Source organism: Haemaphysalis longicornis, unplaced genomic scaffold (genome assembly GCF_048455015.1).
Source record: "Haemaphysalis longicornis isolate Haplotype H1 unplaced genomic scaffold, Haemaphysalis longicornis Haplotype H1 scaffold_1, whole genome shotgun sequence".
In the NCBI taxonomy this organism is placed as follows: Eukaryota; Metazoa; Arthropoda; class Arachnida; order Ixodida; family Ixodidae; genus Haemaphysalis; species Haemaphysalis longicornis.
The window spans coordinates 478993792-479015233 of NW_027526203.1; the positions used below are offsets into that span (position 1 = coordinate 478993792).

Here is a 21442-nt window from a genome sequence, read left to right on the forward strand (position 1 = left end):
GGCGAAAAGTCTGGGGAGCCTGAATGTACCGCCTTGAGGCTCCCTCGAATAGTGCGTTTGGCCGCGCCATCGGTAGCAGAAAGCTGAAACGTAACAAAGTAGCTTTACAGTTTCGACACTGGATGGCGCCACATAAAACTGCAACGTTGTTATGGCTGTAAAATTGTCGCTACAGGAATAAAAAAGGGTTAATTGTACATTTACTTGGTAATGTTATAAAGATATGACATCGACGTATATTCCATGTAACGCACTTTTTGGAGTTCCGTGTGTGTACGTAAATAGGCGCGTTTGAGCGCTTCGGCCGGCGTGATGAAAATCAGCCAATTTCAGTAACAGTTTATACGTGTTCTATTTATCACAGCGCAACCATTGAACGTAATTAAGTAAAGGAGGTCTTCAAGTTTGATGTGTGAAAATATTGAAACTTCGTCTTCAGCAGCAACGCAGAAAAGTTACACCAGAAAATCCATGTGTACGTGTAAACTGCCATATGTAGACCAAAATAACTTTAAAACCGCTGAACGAAATTCAGCGAAATTTCGGCAGTATACAAATACATATGCTGGCAACGCGCACACGAAAACACATTGCTCTGCAATAATCCATGTAAAAGTTTAGCGCGAGTGAAGTTGCGCTATTTTAGCTATTTTCAAACGGCCGTATAACAAAATCTATTCGCTGAAACGGAACTTCCAAACGTAACTAACTGCATAGACATCTATTCTATGCACATACCAAACTACATGTAATTACGTCGCATAGTTTTCTCAAATTCTTACACCGCCCGAAGCAAAAAAAGCAAAAATACAATTTTTCTCTCTTGCAAATTGGCTTCTCCTTCTAAAGCCAAATTAGCTGGAATAGACCGGTAAGCGAGTTCGGAATCTAGAAGACTTCTGCTTTCTAATGATACATTAGCCATGAATGTGGTGCCAACTGGGGCGCAACAGCGCCTACGCAAACATCGTCCAAAACCGGCAGCGCGGGCCGATCGAGTGGGACCGCCACCTTAAGGCTTTCTGCTTAAAGGGGGCCTGAGATGGATTTGAAAGTGTTTTTGTTTGTGTCAGAAATCTACTCTATCAAGGACATGCTTTTGCGCCTGGGCCTAGACTTTCACTGCGTCCGTGGCCACTGCTTTGATGGGGCGGCAAATATGTCCGGTCGTTTTTCGGGTGTACAAAAAAGAATTAGCGATTGCGAACCGCGTTCTTTGTATGTCCACTGCAGTAATCACTGTTTAGATCTTGTACTGCAGGAGGCTAGCAGGAGCTGCGACATAATTGGAGACGCTCTTAGCACTGTTAAAGATATTTCCAACGTAATCCTCGACTCCAAAAAGCGCAAAAGTGCTTACGCCAACATAGTAGTTTCTACAGGGGGCGAAGTAGATTTGGAGAACGGTTCCAGGCCAAACAATTTACTGCCGCTTTGCCCTACGCGATGGACCGTTAGAGTTAAGTCCATGCAAAGGTTTCTTGACAACTACGCTAGGGTACAGGAGACGCTCAAGGAGCTTTTGGAGACACCAGGTTCAGTGACAGATGGCAGCAAGGCCATTTTCAGGGGTTACTACACCCTTTTGCAGAAATTTGAAACGTTGTTAGGGATCAACATTTCCATAGCTTTTTTCGGCCCTTGTGAAGAATTGGCAAGGGCTTTCCAGAGCTCAACATGTCGAGCGGCGGGTGCAAAAGAGGCTGCAGAGGCTCTCCGCGAGGCGGTCTCTCGGCTGCGCTCTGATGCCGCGTTTGAGGAGCTGTGGCAGCACACGAGCACAACTGCAGCACGCCTATGCCTGAAAGAGCCTCGAGTGTCCAGGCCGGCAAAACCGCCTAGGCGGTACGAGGCGACTGACAGGCCTGTTCAGCCAGTTACACTCGACGTTAAAGCAGCACTGCGCAAGGAGTATTTCGCTGCTGCCGATCGGATTATGAATGAAACGCAACGGCGTTTTGAGCAGCCGGGCATGTTACAGCTCGTAAAACTGGAAGGCATTTTAGCCAGCGCTGCAAGGGGAACTCAGTTCACAGCTGATGGGCTAAAGGCGTCTTTGGGAGTGCATGCAGTAGATTTTGACCTGTGCAGACTCTCGGCGCAGTTTCTGCTTCTACCAACTCTTCTACACGATGCCGATTCCACCACATCCCTGGGCATTTTGAAGATGCTGCAAAGCAAAGCGGAAAACATTCGCGAGCTACCCAAGTAGCACAGAACATTAGAATAACGTTATCTGGAAGTTGCGAAAGTTTAAATAACGTTAAATGTTACGAGGCAATGTTTATGTAACGTTTAAAAAAACATTCAATGTTTATGTTATGTTAGAAACGTTCTTTTTACGTTGAAAACAAACATGTATGTTAACGTTTTATTCCCAACATTTATTTAACGTTTAGGAAACAACTTAAAACCAATGTTAGAAATACTAATGTTATTACAATGCTCATACTCAACATTAAAGTAATGTAAATATACAAACATTATAATAACGTTCAGGACATGTTCAGGAAACAACTTATAACCAATGTTAGAAATGGTAACGTTATTAAAATGCTCAGGACTCAACATTAAAGTAATGTACAAATTGAAACATTATAATAACGTTCAGGGCATGTTCACGGCAGAACATTAATGGGATGTAAAAATGTAAACATTATTATAATGTTAAGAAGTAACCGCAAAGCAATGTTATAGGTAACATCTTTATTGCAACGTTATTACAATTTTCAAGGCATAACGTTGAAGTAACTTTAGAAATTTAACGTTATTAAAATGCTCGAGGTAATACTGTCAGGTAACATAATAAATCTGAACATAAGCATAACATTTAAGTTACAACGGCAGGATGATGTTATGTTCAAACTAATTGCACAATACAACTGGCTTTTACCAAAGTCTTCAGCAGTACAGGGGGTCAAAACAAGTCCTCCCCCCGAAATTTCTCGTGAGGGAAGTGGGGAGGGGGGGGGGGGGGTCATCTAGGACGGGTGATTCGCGCGAACGTGAATCGCACGCGCCAGATAACGCTTCCAGGCTCCAGCACGTACCGGTCGGTTCTTCTGGCTCCCTCTTCACCATTTTGACATATTAAAAGGGGGGGGGGGGGAGGAGGATATTTCGGGTTATTTCCTTATTTCACATATACACCATTTTCCATAAGCAGCCGGGAAAGGAGGAAAATACTCTCAAACCAGTTCTCTCGGCGGCCGACCAGCGTTGCCTGAGCGCGCTGGGCTGCTAACATCGCTCGGCGCGGTGAGCTCCACTGCGTAGTTCAGGAGTATTTCGCACCGTGTGCTTAGTTTTTGCGGAACTTTCAACTGTTTTAGCCAATGCTGCGATGCCGTTCAAGGCGCAAACGTCGCTTGGTCAGCACTGCCCGGTGGTTGGTTATTGAACAACCTGAGAAAGCGAGAAACAGTCGCTGACAGCACGCATGTGCACGGCACTGCCTGGAGAAAATGCAGTGCGGTTGCGGCGTGTTTTTGCGGCATCGCTTCCCAACGCACACCGAGTTGAGATATCGGTGGATTCCGTTGATAAATCGCAACGACTTTGTACCAACGACCAACTCCAGGGTTTGTTGGGTGCACTAGGACGGCAAGCAGACGGAGCAAAATCCATTTATCACACGCAAAGCTGCGACAGGCAATTAACGGAACCCCCTGAAATGTTAGAAGCAACTTTATCCTTTACAATACAGCAATATTGATTGGTTGGTTGATTGATTGATTCATTCATTCATTATGGTGTTTAACGCCCTGACGCTTCATGGATGATGAGGCGCGCCGTAGTGGAGGGCTGCGGGTTAATTTTGACCACTTGGGGATCTTTCACGAGCGCCGATACAATACAACATTACAGTAACTTCTAGTTCCTTGTAGTCAATTTAAAATACCATATATTGTTTGGTCATTACAGCCGATTGGCATTAAACAATCCCCTTTTCATCTAATCTAACCATTAAAATCACGGCGTTTTGTTGACTTTTTATCAGGCTAACTCACTACACTGCCAAACGATATGAAAGGATAACTTTCTCCATCGCACACTGCTGGTCGATAGCAGGATAAGCAGGCAGCCCTATGTGGAAACGCAGCTCGAGATACGCGTGAACACTGCATTTGGAAAATAGCTCAACCGGTTCACAACGCGGTCAAAGGAAAAGCTTCTAATTTTTTTGCGTTGCCACGGAATCTAAAGTATTACAATTACAAAACAGTTACTGCTGGTCGCGTAAAGCATTTGTGGTGCAAGCAGCGGTTTCACAAAGGTGGGCTCCGAGCGACAGGCCACATGCGCTGCGCAGAGTTAGGTCAATCATGATCACGATCATGATCAACCAATATTAACTCGCCCGAACGTCAACCCTTTTGCTCGACCTTCGAATAGTAATTTGACTGGTTGTGCGGTCGTGTTATTTTTCCGCCCAGGTGATTTCGTTTCGTCAGTAACCCTCATAAGTCTAGTTAAGAAAGATTATATTGCATTGCAATGTCAACAGCGTAGCAATCGCCTCGTCGAAAGTCCATCACGAGCACGGATCACCGTGACCCACATATGCTGTGCGCGCTCCGCATTCGACGTCCGCGCTTCCGTAAACATGACTAATCGGTGAACATAACAAGCACGGTGGTATTGAAAACACGTATTTACTCTCCGACATCGATTTCTATGTCAGTCGGTGCCATACCGATACGTTTGCATCGCGGAACTGCGGAGCACCACCGGCACCACCACCACACTGCTACTGCTGCTCTCAACAGCCGGGGTCGGAATTTCCCGCTCTGGCAGCAAATTAGGAACTAAAATCCGTCCGCAGATGATGAAAACAAAACAGAACACGCACACACAAGCACTGCAACCGCTAACTTAGCGCCAAACCACTACGGTTCACTCGGTAATTCACGGATACCGAGCAGACGCACGCCAAGAACGGCGCACTTAACAGCCCAGCGCGGAGGTTTCGGCGGTCTCTTCATAGACGGCGCTAACGTCTGGTCAGAAAAAGCAAATGGTGGCGCCCACCTCTAGCAAGGAAAATGGTGTATAAACCCTTTGCAAAATGGCCAAATCGTTGGCGGAAAAGCAGCAAGCCACTCTGGCAACACTGTGCACCCGCTGCGCCGCCATTAGAAAGGAAGCAAAAAGGCTGCGAGCACAGAGTTTCTATGGAGTAGCTACCGTCCACCGTCCATGTAATTGCATACGCGTCGCGGGGCAACAGACTCGTGAAGCCGTGGGCGAAAACATGCAACCGCAACGGCGTTGCTACGACCTGCTTCCTTTCTAATGGCGTTGTCGCGTTCACCACCAGTGTTACCATCGCTGAATTCTCAGTGTTGTCCGGCTTTTTGCAAAGGGTCTATATAGAACTTTGCATCTCGTGCCGTCGGCGTGTCGCCACCGATTCTGCTATCTTTGGCGTGTCTTCCGCGGCCAACTTCCAGCTCGTTTGAGCAGCTCTGGCGGCTCGGGCCAACAGTTCCTAATAGTAAAATAACCAGTCTTAAGCAGACAATCCGGTGGAAGCCGCATGCTCGTTCAATCAGTCACGTATATATTTTTTGTACCAAGGATCGGCACACCTAAGAGGTCACCTTTTTATCTTCTTTTCCGCGATCGACGCGTGCCTCTCTCAGCTTTTCGTTTTATCTTTTCCGCAGCCTTCACGCAACCTCTGTTACCTCCCGTCACAGCTCCTAAAGCATGCGTTGCGCCATGGAAACTAGGTTCGATAAAGTATCACAAGTCTTAGTCGATGACTGGAGAGACAATTAAGGAGGACAGATGTCTGTTTGGGCCCCTGACATTAGAAAGATCAAAGCTCTAGTCAATGTGCAGGGATAGGCAGCTGTTTGAAATTGTTCCGAATGCGTAAATGTGCCGCGCTTCTTGTGTTCGAACCCCGTCCCCTTCCACTTCTTCAACTCGCGAGCCCTGGCGTAACATATGTTATGACCTGAAATAAGGTCACCGCTTGTTACATTGTTAAATTGGTTGAAAGAGTATGCACAATCACCTAACTATCTCGAATTAGGCTTGAAATAAAGAAAAAGGACGATCTAGGCGAATGAAACCAACTGTCTGTTCTTGGCAGGCATCTTGACGAAGAGACAGAAAGGCAGTTTAGGGGGTCAGCTTTACGGGTGGGGGCGGAAAGGGAGGCTAACAAACACCCCCCCCCCCCCCCCCGATATAAAATCCTGGCTACGCCAATGCTTTTAAAAATCGCAGCCACATTATTTCAGTGCTTGACTGCATTTTGACGCCGCCGGAGATGTGCTGAGACAAATGTTGTAAGTGTGTATGCGTGCGTGTTTATTTTGTGTTATGAGCCCAGCCCAGGACATGGGCAGGCCAACGTGTGAGGAGGATAAATTACAGCGCCAATCGTGTCATCAGTTGTGGTTTTGGCCGCTGCGAGTCTGCGCGAAACATTTCTCAGGCAAGGCGACTTTCCCCTCAGTTGCCTTTTGTTCCCTCAGAGGAATAGCTCCGTCAACAACCGGTCCCATTTATGACCAGTCCTATTGTTGCCCACCGCCGCTCCCCTCGTTTTGCAAGGCGTGTATCATGCGGGTGCGCGCGGCGGGTGGGGGCTTGCTCCCCCTCTCAAGACCTGCAGGGGAAGTGCGTCAAAAGCTTGTTCTTGTGTTCTGTATTCCGGCGTGAGGCTGCCTGGTATTTTTCTTTTCTGTCATCTGCACCGAGCGCAAGAAAGAGCGACAGCACAGAGCAGCAGAAGGTGTTTTGCGTCATCGAGAAATACACTTGTTGCCGGGAAACAACGATTTGCAAGTCAAATGCAGGTTACTTCAAATATACACGAAAGCACGCTTTTAACTATTTTCAGTAAGCATCATGAAGTTAAATTTATTTTAGGAATTGACTAGGAATGATTAGGAATGAATGACTAGGATGAATGAATTAATGAATGAATGACTAGGAATAGAAAAAAATGAATAGGAATTGACAGTGTTATGTGTAATTTTTACATTCCTGTCACGTTTGCACCGCAAATTCTGCGCCATTGAAGCAGAAAACAAAAATGCGAGAGCTGCTTCTTATCAATGCGGCGATCGAATTAACACCCATTGGATGATTTGGTAGATCTGTAACGAACTCACGCACAGTGAAAGCCAGAGTTGCCCTGCGCATGCAACGCGAGACTGCGACACCGCAGTTTCGCGTTATTTTGTTTCGCATTAGCCATATAAAGTACAACAGCATTGTTATGGTGCATCAGCCACAGAGGAAGAAGACACGAACGCCAGTGCCTAGCCTGCTCGCACGTGTGCTAAATTGCAGCCAAAACAAGACGCTGGGCGCGCTCAGATCGACTCTGAGGTGTACATGTATTGAAAAGGAAGAAGCCGAAGCTCTGGCGTTCTTGGTCTGCGTGGAGCCTTCTGTTATGTAAATACGCCTTGGTTCATGGGTTGAAGGGTTTAACGCGCCGATGCAACGCAGGCGATGAGGCGCGCCGTAGTGGAGGGCTCCGGATTAATTTTGACCACTTGGGGATCTGTAACGTGCGCCTAAATCTCGTACGCACGGGCGTTTTTGCTTTTCGCCTCCATCGGAAAAGCGGCCGCAGCGGCCGGGAATCGAACCAGCGTCCTCGTGCCCAGCAGCACAACGCCTTAGCCACTGAGCCACCAAGGCGGGTGTAAATACGCCTTGTAAATACATCTTCGTTTCACGTCTTCCTCTCTGTAACATTTTGGTGGCGGTTGCTAACCATATATCCATGCTCCTGCCTTGAGCCTATACGAGCGCGTAAGTGCTCACAATCGATGATACCCTACGCTCACGCTCGCGCTACAAACGGCTAGCCTCCTGGTTATAAGTTTAGTCGGGAAATCGACTTCATGATGTCGATGGGCGGTGGACCCAAGGTGAAATCAAGCACCGGGACCCTTGCGAAGTATCTAACCAAGCTGTACAGCCTTCCTTTGTAGCCGCATAACTGTATTTCTAGAGTGGATTTCAACTTTTAACATCTACGTATATAAACTGCACTCCGCTGTATAGCGCTGCGCTGGCGGCACGATTGCTGCCTAAATATTTTGATGGCTGCTGCTGCGGTGTTGTTAATTCACTGCAAAAGCTATAATGTTTGACAACTGTATTACCTTTGATGAAACTTCATAAAAATATTTAGGCGACGAAATTGAAACTTTGAAAACTTCTCTTTGCGGCAGACGTAATCAATTCGTCAATTTTGATGCAAGCCTAGGTTTATCCGCCGTGTAAAAGCACGCACCACGTCGAAATATAGAGTTACGCGTACAGTTAAACCTGTATGTAAAGAAGTTGATAAAAATTCAAAATTTTCGTTACATGCAGGTTTTCATTATATGCAAGTTTCGATTTAAGGCACCCGTAAATGAAGCAGAAACTAAATCAGAATACTTGACATCAGGGATAGTGAACTCTCCCTTCAAGAATTTATTTCGGAGGGAAAAAATGCTCTATTTGCGGCTTCTGCTTTTCCATGAAGTTTTTCAGTACACAGCAGTCCAAAGCATCAAGGTAACTTATACCCCTGTATTCGCAAGCGTAACGTAACTATCAATTTTGCCTTTTGACACTCTTCGCTGCTTTAACCAGTTTCAAGGAGCAAACGTGTGCTGAAAGGGCGCCTTTTCGCGAACTTGATGCTATTTAATTGTGCACTCAAACTTTTTGAGAAGGTGCTAGCTGGGATGCTGTACCGAACGACAACGTTGATCCTACTTGCCTGCGGAGACGGCACCTGAAATTGCGAGCTTGTCTTGAAAAGACAAATCTTTTCGTTTTCTAGTAGCAGAACTCATCACCAACGAACCTACACCTCAGAAATCAGTGGAGACGCGCGAATATACTCACCGACAGTTGGGCCTAGCACCTAAGCGACACCACACTCACATTTGAAACACACGGTAGTTTGCAGCGCGGGCAATGTTCGCTAAATTAGTGCATATCTCCAGCCAATTTTTCAAAAAAAGTGCAAAAAACGATGGCTCATCAGCGTATCGACTTCGTTACATGAAGGTGTAACTGTTGCCATGCCTTCGTTATATAGACGTCAGGTCGAAAACGCATCGTGTTCAATGAGGCTGGCAATGGGGATTTGAAAAACTTTGTTAAATCCAGGAATTCGTCACATGGAAGTTAGTTACATCCTGGTTCAAATGTAATTGAAATGACTCCTTTTTTCCCATTTTGTGCCTTGCAGACATTGTGCTAACTCAAAGCCCGAATTCTTCTCACAGGCAAGGGCAAGACGATTAGGAAGTATTCGAGTCCTTATAATCAGCCGAAGCGCAATATTTAGCCTCCAATTACGCGAACTCCGTTTAACACCTTGAGTTGCGTTTGTTGTTGAAAAGCTGCGTAGCCATATTTTTCCCATCATCGTGTGCGGCGTGAGGACACGAAGCCCTCGAAAAATGGGGAGGGGGAGGGAAGAGGGGGGGGGGGGATCGAGCCTTTCAGCGCCCACTTTGTTGGCGCCTATGCCATCGAGCTAATTTGAAACTAGAGCCACTAAATAGTGGCTCTATTTGAAACGAATCATCCGATCACAGTGTCTCCCTGTTACTGATATGACGGGGTCTGGGACATTTCGGTGAAGCACGTTTCGGCGCACGGGCTTTCCGATGCACGGACTTCTCGGTTCAAAGGCATTTCGATGCGAAAACATTTTGAAGAACATATATGGTTACTCGTAGTGTGCTCCTAACGTGGCACGATGGAAGAAGACAACGACGGTAGAAAACGACGACGAAGCGTTTGAGTACGCAAGCAGTGCACGTGCAGTTTTCTGGAAACAGCGGTAATAAGACAACGCCAGCGGTGCGCTAGCTGTCTCAAGCAGGTCATGTAAAATATATTTGTTGGTACTAGCCACCTACTTCGGTCTGGTTCTTGTATGCCTTATTTGCTTTGAACGTATTGTTGTATTTTGATTTTGGTAAATCATATGTCGTGAATGACTATTTACTGCACTTACTGAATTTTTTTATTATATTAATGCCGCGTTTCAAAAGTTTATCTTACGATTTGTGTCCATTGTTTGGTTTTTCTTTAAAGGAGCCATGAAGACAAAATACAAGTTGGGCTTATTAGAAAGACTGCTTAATCCCGATAACAATGATACGAATATCATCGCAATCTTCGAACAAATAACGGAGATATTAAAGAAAACGTGTGAAGCAGTCGCGACCCCCTAGCCAATTTCCCGCAACTTTTCTATGACGTCACGGAACCTTGTTTGCGCGATTGGCGGCCGCCTAAGCGACCTTCCGCGATGACACATGACTCGACGTCTGTAATGGGGCCTCTAGTTTCATTTGACCGCATCACTTGAATGCTAATGTGCAGTTAACGCACTGAAAATTATGTTTTATTGTTGGCCCGTGTGACGTCATGCTTGCTCATAATACGTCACTGTGGCGCAAAATTTGAAAGTTTTTAAATACTTCTTGCTTTTTTTTCGTTAAAAAAACATCTTTTGGGGCTGTAATGGAGCTGAGTGAGATACTGAATCCTAGTTCTTTCAAATTAAACAAAGTTGTATTTTCTCTTCATGGCTCCTTTAACACACTTCAAGCAACACGTATTATAAAGCAGATTTATTTTACTCGTTGCGGCTTATTTCCTATTAAATTGTTGTTCTTTGGGCAGGGGAGAGATTGCTCTAGATTCACTCAGAAAACATTTTAGAAAACATTAGAAAGAGCAGTTTCTAGCCGTAATATCCCGTAATTTGCGTAATATTCCGTGATTTACTGTGAAATGATATCCTATTCTTTCTAGTCGTGAGACTATGTAATTTTCGGAGCCGTTTAACGGGGGAGGAGGAAGAGGGGGGAAGGGGGGGGGGAGATGGACTCCATGTGCGAAGGCATTCCTGGCGAAGGCATGCTTTATCGGCGACCAGGCGAGAAATTACGTAATCGTGTTCGCTAATAGTGCTCAAGGCTGCAGGGGTAACTCGCTTGTTTAAAGCATACACGTACGAAAAAAAAAAAACCCTTTTTTGTAGTTATATGACCACACAGTTATTCCGTACGCACCAGCCGGACTGGTTAAGTTGCCCACAATTCTTTTTTCATCGAAGCATGATATTTCTGACTAGTGAATCAAAACGTTTAAGTTCTAGTTCACAAAAAAAAAAAAAATGCCACTGGTGTTTTTTACAAATTTTCTCCCTACACCATTCGTATTTCATGTTTGGTTATGAAGCGTTCCTTGATCCGGGCATCACGATCAGTCTCATTCAAAGTCAATCTTGTTCGCGAGTCCTCTTCATTCTGTTCGTTGAGACGAGCAGGTAAGGCTGTCTTCACTTTGCGATGTAAAAGGCGAACTTCGCGGCGCTGTCCCCAAGGGCGGGTGGAGAAGTGTCCCGTCGCATTGTGCGACGTTCCTTTGTGTAGCATCCCCCCACGGCTTTTTGTTCATTCAGACAGGTTTCAGCCGCAGACAGCGGCTGCGGAAAGTTGCTTGGAGATCCACTGCCTTCTCGTCCCATATGAGAGGGAAAGAAAAAAGGGCAAGGGCTTAAGGGGTCTTTTCTCGCCACTGCCGAGTGGACCCCGTGCGCACCCAACTCCAGTCGTTACACCGGATCGTTTACCTGGAACACTGCAGTTGTAGACGTAAGTATATGCGCAAGCGCATGCTTGTTCAGTCGTAGCCTGTTCGATGGTGTTATATCTTTCTCCGTGGTCTGTCCAACCGAGACCCGTTTATCGCTGGATATTCAAAACGAAGCGCCAGAGGCGGCGTTTGGGCAATGTAAGCGACATACAAGGAAGGTGTGCAGGAGCAACTCGTGAGTATTTTCTTGCTTATAGGCCCGTGCACACTTGCGACGAACAACGCGATTTCTCTCGCGGCGACAAATTGGCCGAGACCGAACGACAAAACGGATCGCCGGACGGCAAAAGCTTCTGAAATCGCGTCTCATCGTCGCAAGTGTGAACGGGCCTTATATGTTTGGTGAACTATATTCGCCGCGAGCTCGACATGTAGGTGGCGACAGCGTCGCGCTGCTAGTGTGGATGCTCCGCTGAGCGGCCCGTAAGAATGCACACTGTGGGCGCGCTTCGTGCCTTTTTCCCGCCGTATGTGCGCACGAAAGGTGCATACAAGAGTGGTATGCTGTAGCTCGGTTCCTCAACGTTCAATGTATACCATGGAAGCGGCAGTCAGTTTTCATTACTACGCCAAAAAAAGCGACGACTCATCGGGAATCTCAGAATGGCCGTAATTGTGACAATGAACTTGTACGCTGTGGCTCGTAGCAAGCTCGATCTTTCCAGACTATGGCTTTGAGCCTTCAATAAAAGCATAAATAGAAACAAATCAGGAAGCCTCGACCTCTGAAATTCAGTTTACAACGGCAATCTCAATCGCTTTCACTGGTAGCATGACGCATTCTTGCTTTTGTGGGATGCCCTGAAATGGTAACACTACTTAACTGCCCCGAAATTCTTTCTAAGAGCTTACGATATTTTTTGTGTGTTCAAAAGGCAACATGAAATTACTGAATTTTTATCAGCGCAGAGATATAAATGTAACCGCTCTAACGGGTCTTTTAAATGAGATTTTAAGACTCTGAAGGAAGGTTTGATGAATAACGGTTTCGGATTACTTATTTACGGCTTTCGTCGCAAGTGAACTTGCGAATTGAATTGTCAACGCACGCAGTACAATCAACAGCTCATGTTTAGCTAGGTTTTCTCAAAGTGACAAGCAGGTTTACAGTGTGCAAACCATTGCAAGCTTCTGGGACCTCACAGTGAGCACAAATTTTCTGTTACGGCTGCTATGTTGACCATTTGCGTTCCTTTTAAAATCTAACAGGTGCCTGCAACAGCGAGATGTGTTTGCATTCTTGTTTATAAGGTCGCTTATTAACTCTAAAGATGGCAATAAATGAAGTTGCGCTGTTGCAGATGTAGTAAAACATTTCCTTTTTATTTCTCGTGGCGAATCAGCGCAACGGCCGGGTTCCCGGTAACTACTTTGTTTTGTAAACTGAATATCGCTTTTGTCTTGGCATTTAATTCTTGAGGATTGGTTAAAAAATGAAATTCTGTGCACTTAGTTTTTTTTCGGGAAGGGGTGGGGGGGTCCTGCCAACGTTGCAAGAGCAGAGAGAAGAGAACGCATGTAACGCGAAAAGCCAAACTATAGTTATCAGTATTACTTACAATCGAAAGCGTCGTGTTCTGTAGCGGTGAAAAAGCATTTTAAAAACTGATTAACCCCCCTTTTGTCCAGGATTGTCCAGGAATTGTGGCTCGCCTTTTTCAAAATTGTATTCAAAGCAAGCATTGTGGGGAAAAATTAAAAAAAAAACAGCGAGTCATGGCACACACCCCTCACACATGTGGGCGACAACGCGCATTATATTACGCGTTTTCTCCTCTTTCTTTAAACTTACCTCCACCTTAAAAGGTTAAGACGTGCCCATATTAGGCATTTGGTTATGCTGAGTGAGGCACGTTTCTGGACAAGGTGATTCATGTCGGATTTGAAAATGATATATATGAAAATGACACACGAAATGCCACATGACAGACGCAAACTCACAACTGCTTAATTTTGCCGAAAAATTCCCCCTAAATACTCTTGCGCATCCACAGAAACGTATTTTAAATAATACGTAAAATTAGCAACTCGATACAGTTGAATAAATGTTTATTCCTCCTCCTCTGTATAAACAACGACTGTCCAAAAATGCTATTTATATTAGGAAAGGTACGGGAAGGACACGATCACACAGGCGCTTGCGGGTGTAAAATACGTTTCCACTAATGTATGGGCGATAGCGCACGGGTCGTGTGCAGTGTAAATGTTTTTGTTTGTTTCTTCTTTCTATAAGGACATAGCGCAATTTTACGAGGGTGTGGAATTTGCACGCGTATGCACAGGTCTTGTCGCTGCTTACCCGTTTCGCGTACTAAACTTTTATCCTTTAAATAATCACGACGCCATGGCACCTTCAAAAAGCACCCTTGGACGTTCCCGAAACGGCAGACGACTGCACTCAACCACAAGAAAAGTGCAATGTGTGGAAGCAATGTTTATAACAAGTTTCGCACTCAAGCGGTGACCAGGGCGAAGATGTTTCGTGGAATTAAACCAGCGCATTAACCCGCAACAGCCACTGATTATTCCGTTTCTAGATGAAATGCGCAAGCAGAGGTAACTATGTCATTGCTTACTGCCAACCGAGCACACATATTGGTTGTTTTGTCGTATGCAGCACGCGTCTTGCGCCGCACGCGACGTGAAAAAGCAGACGACGCGAGAGCGCCATCCACACTAGGAGCGGTTCGTCCCGCCGCCGCCAGGGGCCGACTGTGTTCGCGCTCGGGGCGAATAGTAGGCAGTATTGATGGAAGAATCGATATTACGGGTACGTTGCATGGAAACGATTTTTGCGCGCTTTGTGCAAAGCAAAGTGAATTCGGATAACTAACCTCGCCCACACTCGAATGATCTTCACTTCAGCCGGGCAAGTGAGGTAGCGGCTTGGGCACGCGAAACAAAATAATGTGCGTGTCACGTTAGTTCGCTGTGCGAAATTTTGAAGAAAAAAAAAAGCATTACGTTTGCCCCTAATTGCCTGGCGATGCGATAATTATGTTGGGAACGCCGGGGTTCCTTAACGTGAAAAAAAAAAAAAAAGGGGGGGGGGGTGCAGCCAGTGCAGCTACTTCGGAATGTAGTGTCGATACAAATGCAAACGAACAGGTCAGAATGCACCCCTTGGTAGCCTTTTTTGCCGCTGGTTAACTTAGACGGTATGACGGTGTACCTATCGCAAAAAGTTCGTCAGACTTCTGGGATATATTGTTAAAAGCTGCAAACCTGAGCCTTTTGTCGTAGCTTTCTTCGCTGGCGAGTAAGCAACCAGACAACCTGCGTGACTATATAGCCAACTTTGTTAGAAAGGGGCACTTTGAGGGCTGAAGGTGTCACAGAGGGTGGGAAAAAGTGCGCTGTTCGAGTACATGCGTTCGTTTGCGACTTACATTTTTGAAATGCATTAAGCAGCATAGCGCGTTCTTGAGTTGTGAGAAATGCACCCCAAAAGGCTGGTAAATAGCAGCTGGTAAAGAGTCGAAGTCACTTTCATTGCAGGCTATATATGGTTTTCAAGATACCCTCAAACCGGGAAAGCCGCGGAGTTCATCGACGATGAGTGCCAATCCCGAGACCATAGAAACTGGTAAGTAAATATTGCTCAATTGTGTAAATGGCTAGCGGGTTTAGCGAATCAAAATGGAAAAGCGAATTCAATCGATAACGCACAGCACAACAGGAGCTGGAATGACCAGGGCAGGTGCCATTTTAAACTAAGCCGATAAAGATCCGAAGGGGGGAATTGGGGTTAAGAGGTGTTGGAGGTACTTGGTCATGCTAGCGATCACCCACTCCCTCTAAAGGGAGCCGTTCCGTCCAAAAGAGGTCACTCTGGATACAGAATTTTGCCTACTGCGCGTACTTTATCAAAAGTTTGGAACCAACACGCTTTCATTGGGGCCGCATTGATCATGCACAGCCGTCGTTCGCCGAAATAAAACCGACATGCTTCGAGCAAAAAGGCTAGTTCTAGTACTGTTCATCGGTGGTGCGGTTTCGAACAGCTTGAATCAAAGGCTTTTACAGCCGTGGTTCCAGGCGCTCTTCCAAACTTTTGAAAAATCCTGTAAATGCTCAGCAGTGATGAATAACAGGGTGCGTTTCATATGACGAGGTAACAACGCCGAGCGTGAAAAAACAAAAACCATGGTTAAAGTGAACGCTAACAAATTTAGTGGCTGCAATGATACGCAGGGCTTTGACTGAAAAACGGAACCTTCCTGCATTCGTGCAAAAAAAAAAAAAAAAAAAGAAGAATGCCCGGGTTGTTGTAAAATGCTCAAATTCTTCCTCCTTTCTTCCCCTAGCCTGTTCCAAGCATGTATTAAAAATGTATTAAAAGCATGTATTAAAAATAGCATGTATTAAAACCAAGCATGTATTAAAAATGTCACACAACTCTTTTCAGTGCTGAGAAAGACTAGGATCGAAGTTGTGCGTTTATGAGTTCCCACTTTGGTTCCCTTTATTACGTAAGTAAACTTGGACCATTATACACATTCGTGTTTAATGGGTGTGTTCTTTTGTGTGAACCATTTGTAATACCTCTGCAGCACTTTGTGTTCTTTTTTAGGTGAAAGATCTGCCGGACTGGAGGAGCAAACGTCGCTTCTACAACCAAGCGAATTTTCAGATGGGTTGTTTCGATTGAGGTAGCGGTCATCTATATACAGTTGGACAGGAAGAAAAGAAGAAAAAGGTCTGAGAGGTTAGTATCCGTTCCCGAGTAGTATTTGGTGAGTGTAGAAAATTTCTGAGAGCGCATTTTGATTTTTTTTAGTAGTTCAATTTATGAGCTGCTATGCAGCCCATAACTAGTCGCGCCCTATGCTTTCCAGCTGCTGCTGGTGTGACGCAGGTCACAGTCGATAGCGGGCCACATCATTGGTGACTGGATCCACTTTGCGAATATTGGGCTTACAGGAACCCACAAGGTAAGCAATAAACTAATATTCTCAAAATTTAATAGTGCATTTATATTTAAATAATTTTCATCCTAATCTCTGTCTAATAAAAATACATGAACCATGCAGAAGACACTCCGCTAGCGAGCGACTTTGACGAACAGTCACTAACCTGTATAGGTTACTGACTCGGGAGATTCAAGTTGGGAGTCAGGTGACCCAAAATTTTGTGCGCTTGCTTTCTTCTGGTCATATGGTTAGCACGAGTTGCTGCGTAGCTGCTTGTTCAGTTACTCTCCTTTTAGTGCGTGCGTGTGTGCATGTGCGTGTGTGCGCTCGTTAACTAAACAAATCCTTAGGCGGCGACTACTTTTTCGCGCAAAAACCGCGTACTGCCGCAGCGTACTGAAGTAGGAATTGTTTGCTTTTTCCACACAGACGCAGCCAGCCCCTGGATGGAGCCTCCTCTCCTGCACAGCAGCAGCAATGGAGTGTAAATAAAAAAAATGTTGTAACCATGCAAAAATAAAATAAAATTTTATTTTAAATTTCACTTTTCTTTGTTATTTTGAAAATGCTTTAAAATATATCGTAACCGGCAAACGTGGATAACAGAAACAATGCTCCACGATACACATTCCACACGTTTGGCAAAACGTCTCTGTAACGTTCCTGGTCCACATTCTGAAAAGGTTTTGCAACGTTAAAAGATTGTTTCAAGCGTGTTTTCTGCAACGTTAAGTAAATGTAAATCCAACATAATTACTATGTTGTCGAAATGCTTCCTCACAGTTCCAATAATGTTTGACGAAACGTTACTTAACGTTTTTTAGTTGTTCTTAAAATGTTTTTGTAGGGTGCTTCTGCAACGTTAGGTAAACGTAACTCCAAAAGTATTTATGTGTTGTAGAAATGCTTTCTTACTGTTCGCATAACGTTTGGCGAAATGTGATGTAACGTTTTACATTGTTTTTAAACGTTTTTTGAACGTTATTAGCTTGTTCGCTGCAACGTTAGGGAAATGTAACACTAACATTAATAATATGTTGTAAAAATGTTTTGTGGACGTTTAAATAATGTTTGACAAAACATTACTGTAACGTTTTTGATAACATTAGTTAAACATTTCAAAAAAATGACATTAAGAACATTGCTCTAACGTTAGCACCAAACAAAAAAAAATACGTTCTTCTAATGTTTTGGTGCTACTTGGGTAATGGACCAGGTCGTGCGGTATGTTCAGCTTTTGCTGTCCATACCTGCATCGGTCGCTTCTGGGGAGCGCTCTTTTAGTGCTCTGCGCCGAGTAAAAACTTATTTGCGCAACCGAATGACCCAGAAGAGGTTGTCGCATCTTCTGATTTTGAACATTCATAAGGAAAGAACGGCGGCCCTCAGGTTAGAGGACATCATCAAAGAATTTGTGAGCAGAACAGCGGAGCGAGTAGCAACCTTTGGTCCCGTCTAGCTGTCCGAAATGCCTGCTGCTTTTGTGCATTTTTGACATTCATGTACAGTCATGGTCACATGAAGTGCGAACACAAAATTATGAACAAGAACACGCAAAATTGAAAAATGCTGTTCTTGGAGGTCCAAAAATGGCGCACTGTTGGTATATTTTGAAAGCCACATTTTCCATCTTTGTTATTGTTATTAGGCCACACATCAATGTGACTTGCATGGAGAGAAATCGCGCTATTTATGTGTTCTGGTTTATATTATCCTGGTCGCGTTTCATTTGTCCGTGACTATACATACATGTATTATAGCGTGCTTGTTCGTATTGTTGCATTTCCATTATTTTTATGTCATGTTTTTATATGCGTCAATATACAAATAGAAACAGACCTAACTTTACAGGATGGCATCAAAGAACTTTGGAGATAGCAGCAACCTTTGGTTCCACCTAAGCCCCTATAGCAATAACACCACTGACTGATAAGTGTGATGCTTGTGTGCAATATTTCCAATTGTATGTATGTATTATAGCGTGGCTGTTTGTACTGTGGTATTGCAATTTTTGTATTTGTATTACACTTGTTTTCTGCGCCATTGTATAAACGTACCAAACATTCTGTTGCTTAAATAATATGTCAAATGCGAATAAATATGTGGTCACTGAAAATTCACTCTATTTTCTGCTTAATAGTACGCGGCCTATCTTGACTAAGATGGCCACTCGCAACACATTCTCTTTCTTCCCGGTTCCCCATCCCGTTTATTTTTTATTCAATGAAGGTATAATAAGCACAATTTAAAGTTAAGAATAACCAGTGGGTAAAAAAAGATTTTTGCACGTGGTTAATAGAAAAGAAGTCGATTTTTTTTTTCTAGCGAAACTCTGATTTTAATCGCGTAAAAATTTCGAAGTACATAAAAAATAAAAAAATTGCTTCAGCCCCCCCACTGAAAATATAGTTCCGGCGTCACTGGTTTCCTGGATATATGCGGCATACACATGGACAAAAACGCACCCGACCGGCATTTGTAAAAGACTCACGAAAACAGCCCGATAGCTGGCCATACGTACGTGACAACGCACATTCGAGGGTGAATGCTGCGCGCGGCTTTATCGGTGCGCAGCAGCTGTGTTTTGCTCCTTAAGTTTAATGATGTGTTGAAATCGCACTAAAATATCTTATTTGATTGATTATGACGTTTCACACGCCGACGCTACCCAGGCGATGAGGCGCGGCGTAGTAGAGGGCTCCGGACTAATTTTGACCACCGGGGGATCTATTTAACGAGCGCCGAAATTTAGAACACACAGGCATTTTCGCTTCTCGCCTCCACACACACACAAAAAAGCGGCTGCCGCGGCCTGCCGCGGTCTGGAATCGAACCCGCGTCCTTGGGCTCAGAAGCACAACAGTCACCGGGGTGGGTTCCTAAAATAACTAAATCACACCATAAGATGAGACGATCGGTATACCAATTGTATGAGCGACACGACCTGCACGGGCTGGTAGGAACCGTTGACAGATTTTTAAGAGCGCATTCGCAAAATGGTGAAGTTGGTTTCGTACATCAGTGAAATTGTGCTTAAAACACGCTATTATTCGGGTGACATTTGCACGGATCTAGCGGATGACACTTACACGGATCTGATTTACACCGGATGTAGCGATTTTTCAGAGCGTGACTGTCGCGCCTATGGCACAGCGACGCTTCATCGCACACGTTCATAAATTTCACGGGGACTGGATTGCACGGAAGCGCGTCGATATCCAACAAAAGCGACCGCTTACAGTTATTTAAGTCCAGTCTGTCCTCAAGAAATTCATGTGTCAGATGCACGCCGCCAAGAAATTTTTGCGTGTATACGTCGTACGCGTTACCAAATTTAGGAAAAGTGAATGAAAAAAAAAGAAAAAAGCGGAAGAGTATAGAAATAAGGTGCCTCGATCGGTGTTGAGTCATATCTTCAAATCATTGTGGACAGCTCACCGTAAAAAAGTACACATTTGTTCAGCAACTACATAAGAAAAGTGCGACTAGCACGACGAGTAGAAAATTTATGATTGCTCTTGAAAGTGACTGTTTTTGAGCGACATTACTAAGGCTGAAGTGCAAATGGGACATATAAATGGAGCAGGGGTAAGTAACAAGTAGGGCGCGAAGGGGAATTCAAACTTCTCATCATTGTTTATTGCTAAAAACAAATAACGCGCTGCAAGGATTGGCTTAAACTGAGCAATTGCTATTCCGTAAAAATAAGAGGAAACAGGTAGGATACGGACATTTATATTTATAGGACGTAATTTATACGATGATTATAATAATTACGCTTGCGTGACTAACAGAGGTTCGATTTCTTCCACGTGGAAGAAATCTCCGCGGGCCCGACACAAAGAAATGCCGCGCCAACACGATCATTGCGGATGACGCGAGCTCATGCACGACACCGATTACAAGGCTATAGAAAGAGTATTGGCTATGATCGGGAATCGGCCTGCCTGACCTGTTAAAATTCTGTTCGTCAACATAAACGAAGCCTGTTTGTGTATCTTTTAGTTATACAGAATGATACAGCAATAAATGAGCGTTTTTGCAAGTTTTTCCTGAAAAAAAAAAAATATTTTGTTCACGCTCAATTTTCAATCGAAGGTCCCGTATTTGTGGTATATATTGATTAACACCAAGAACGGCGATGATATTTACACTCTTACTAAAAACATGAAATAGAAACGAATTTCTATTATGGGACAGCCGGTGGCCATCTTGAAAAAATGACCGTCTTAGAACGGCGCAGCATCTGGCTTGATTGATTGTAGGGTTTAACGCGCCGACGCAACGCAGGCGATGAGGCGCGCCGTAGTGGAGGGCTCCGGATTAATTTTGACCACCTGGGGATCTTTAACGTGCGCCGAAATCTCGTACACACGTGCGTTTTTGCTTTTCGCCTCCATCAGAAAAGCGGCCGCCGCGAGCATCTGGCTTTAACGAAACGCACGATGCGCGAATTGGCGGTATTATTTTATTCTAGGCTTTCTCCACTCTAAAGTAATATTGTGCGATCACCCAACAAATGAGAGACTAAAACAAAAGGATCTGCCGCCGAGTTTGGTTGCGCCATCCATCGAACCGGCACCACGCGTTTCTTTCGTTTGAGAAACGTTCAAACGTTCGCGGTTTCTTTTAGATTTCATGGGGAAATCTACACGCTCAGTGTGACACTCCTCCACATGCATTTCTGCAGTTTTTCGAAATAGAGAGAGAGAGAGAAAGAGAGAATCCACTTTATTTGGAACTGTGGTTTTAGGGTGAAAGGGGGGGGGGGGGGGGCATAGGGCCGCCGCGACGTTGAGGGTCCGTTCGGTGACCAGTTTTTCGAGAGCTCTGTCTCTAAATGATCACACATCGATGTATGCAAAAAGAAAAAG

The 21442-nt window shown here is 44.7% G+C and overlaps 1 protein-coding gene across 1 annotated transcript; it reads left to right on the plus strand.

Annotated features, from left to right (window-relative positions):
* Positions 1 to 1090: 1090 nt before the first annotated feature.
* LOC144156326 (zinc finger MYM-type protein 1-like) lies at positions 1091 to 18682 on the plus strand. The gene is made up of 3 exons (XM_077688298.1): positions 1091 to 2208; positions 16770 to 16773; positions 17785 to 18682. The coding sequence occupies exons 1-3, from the start codon at positions 1094 to 1096 to the stop codon at positions 18025 to 18027; spliced, it is 1362 nt and encodes a 453-aa protein (XP_077544424.1). The 5' UTR covers positions 1091 to 1093; the 3' UTR covers positions 18028 to 18682.
* Positions 18683 to 21442: the final 2760 nt, after the last annotated feature.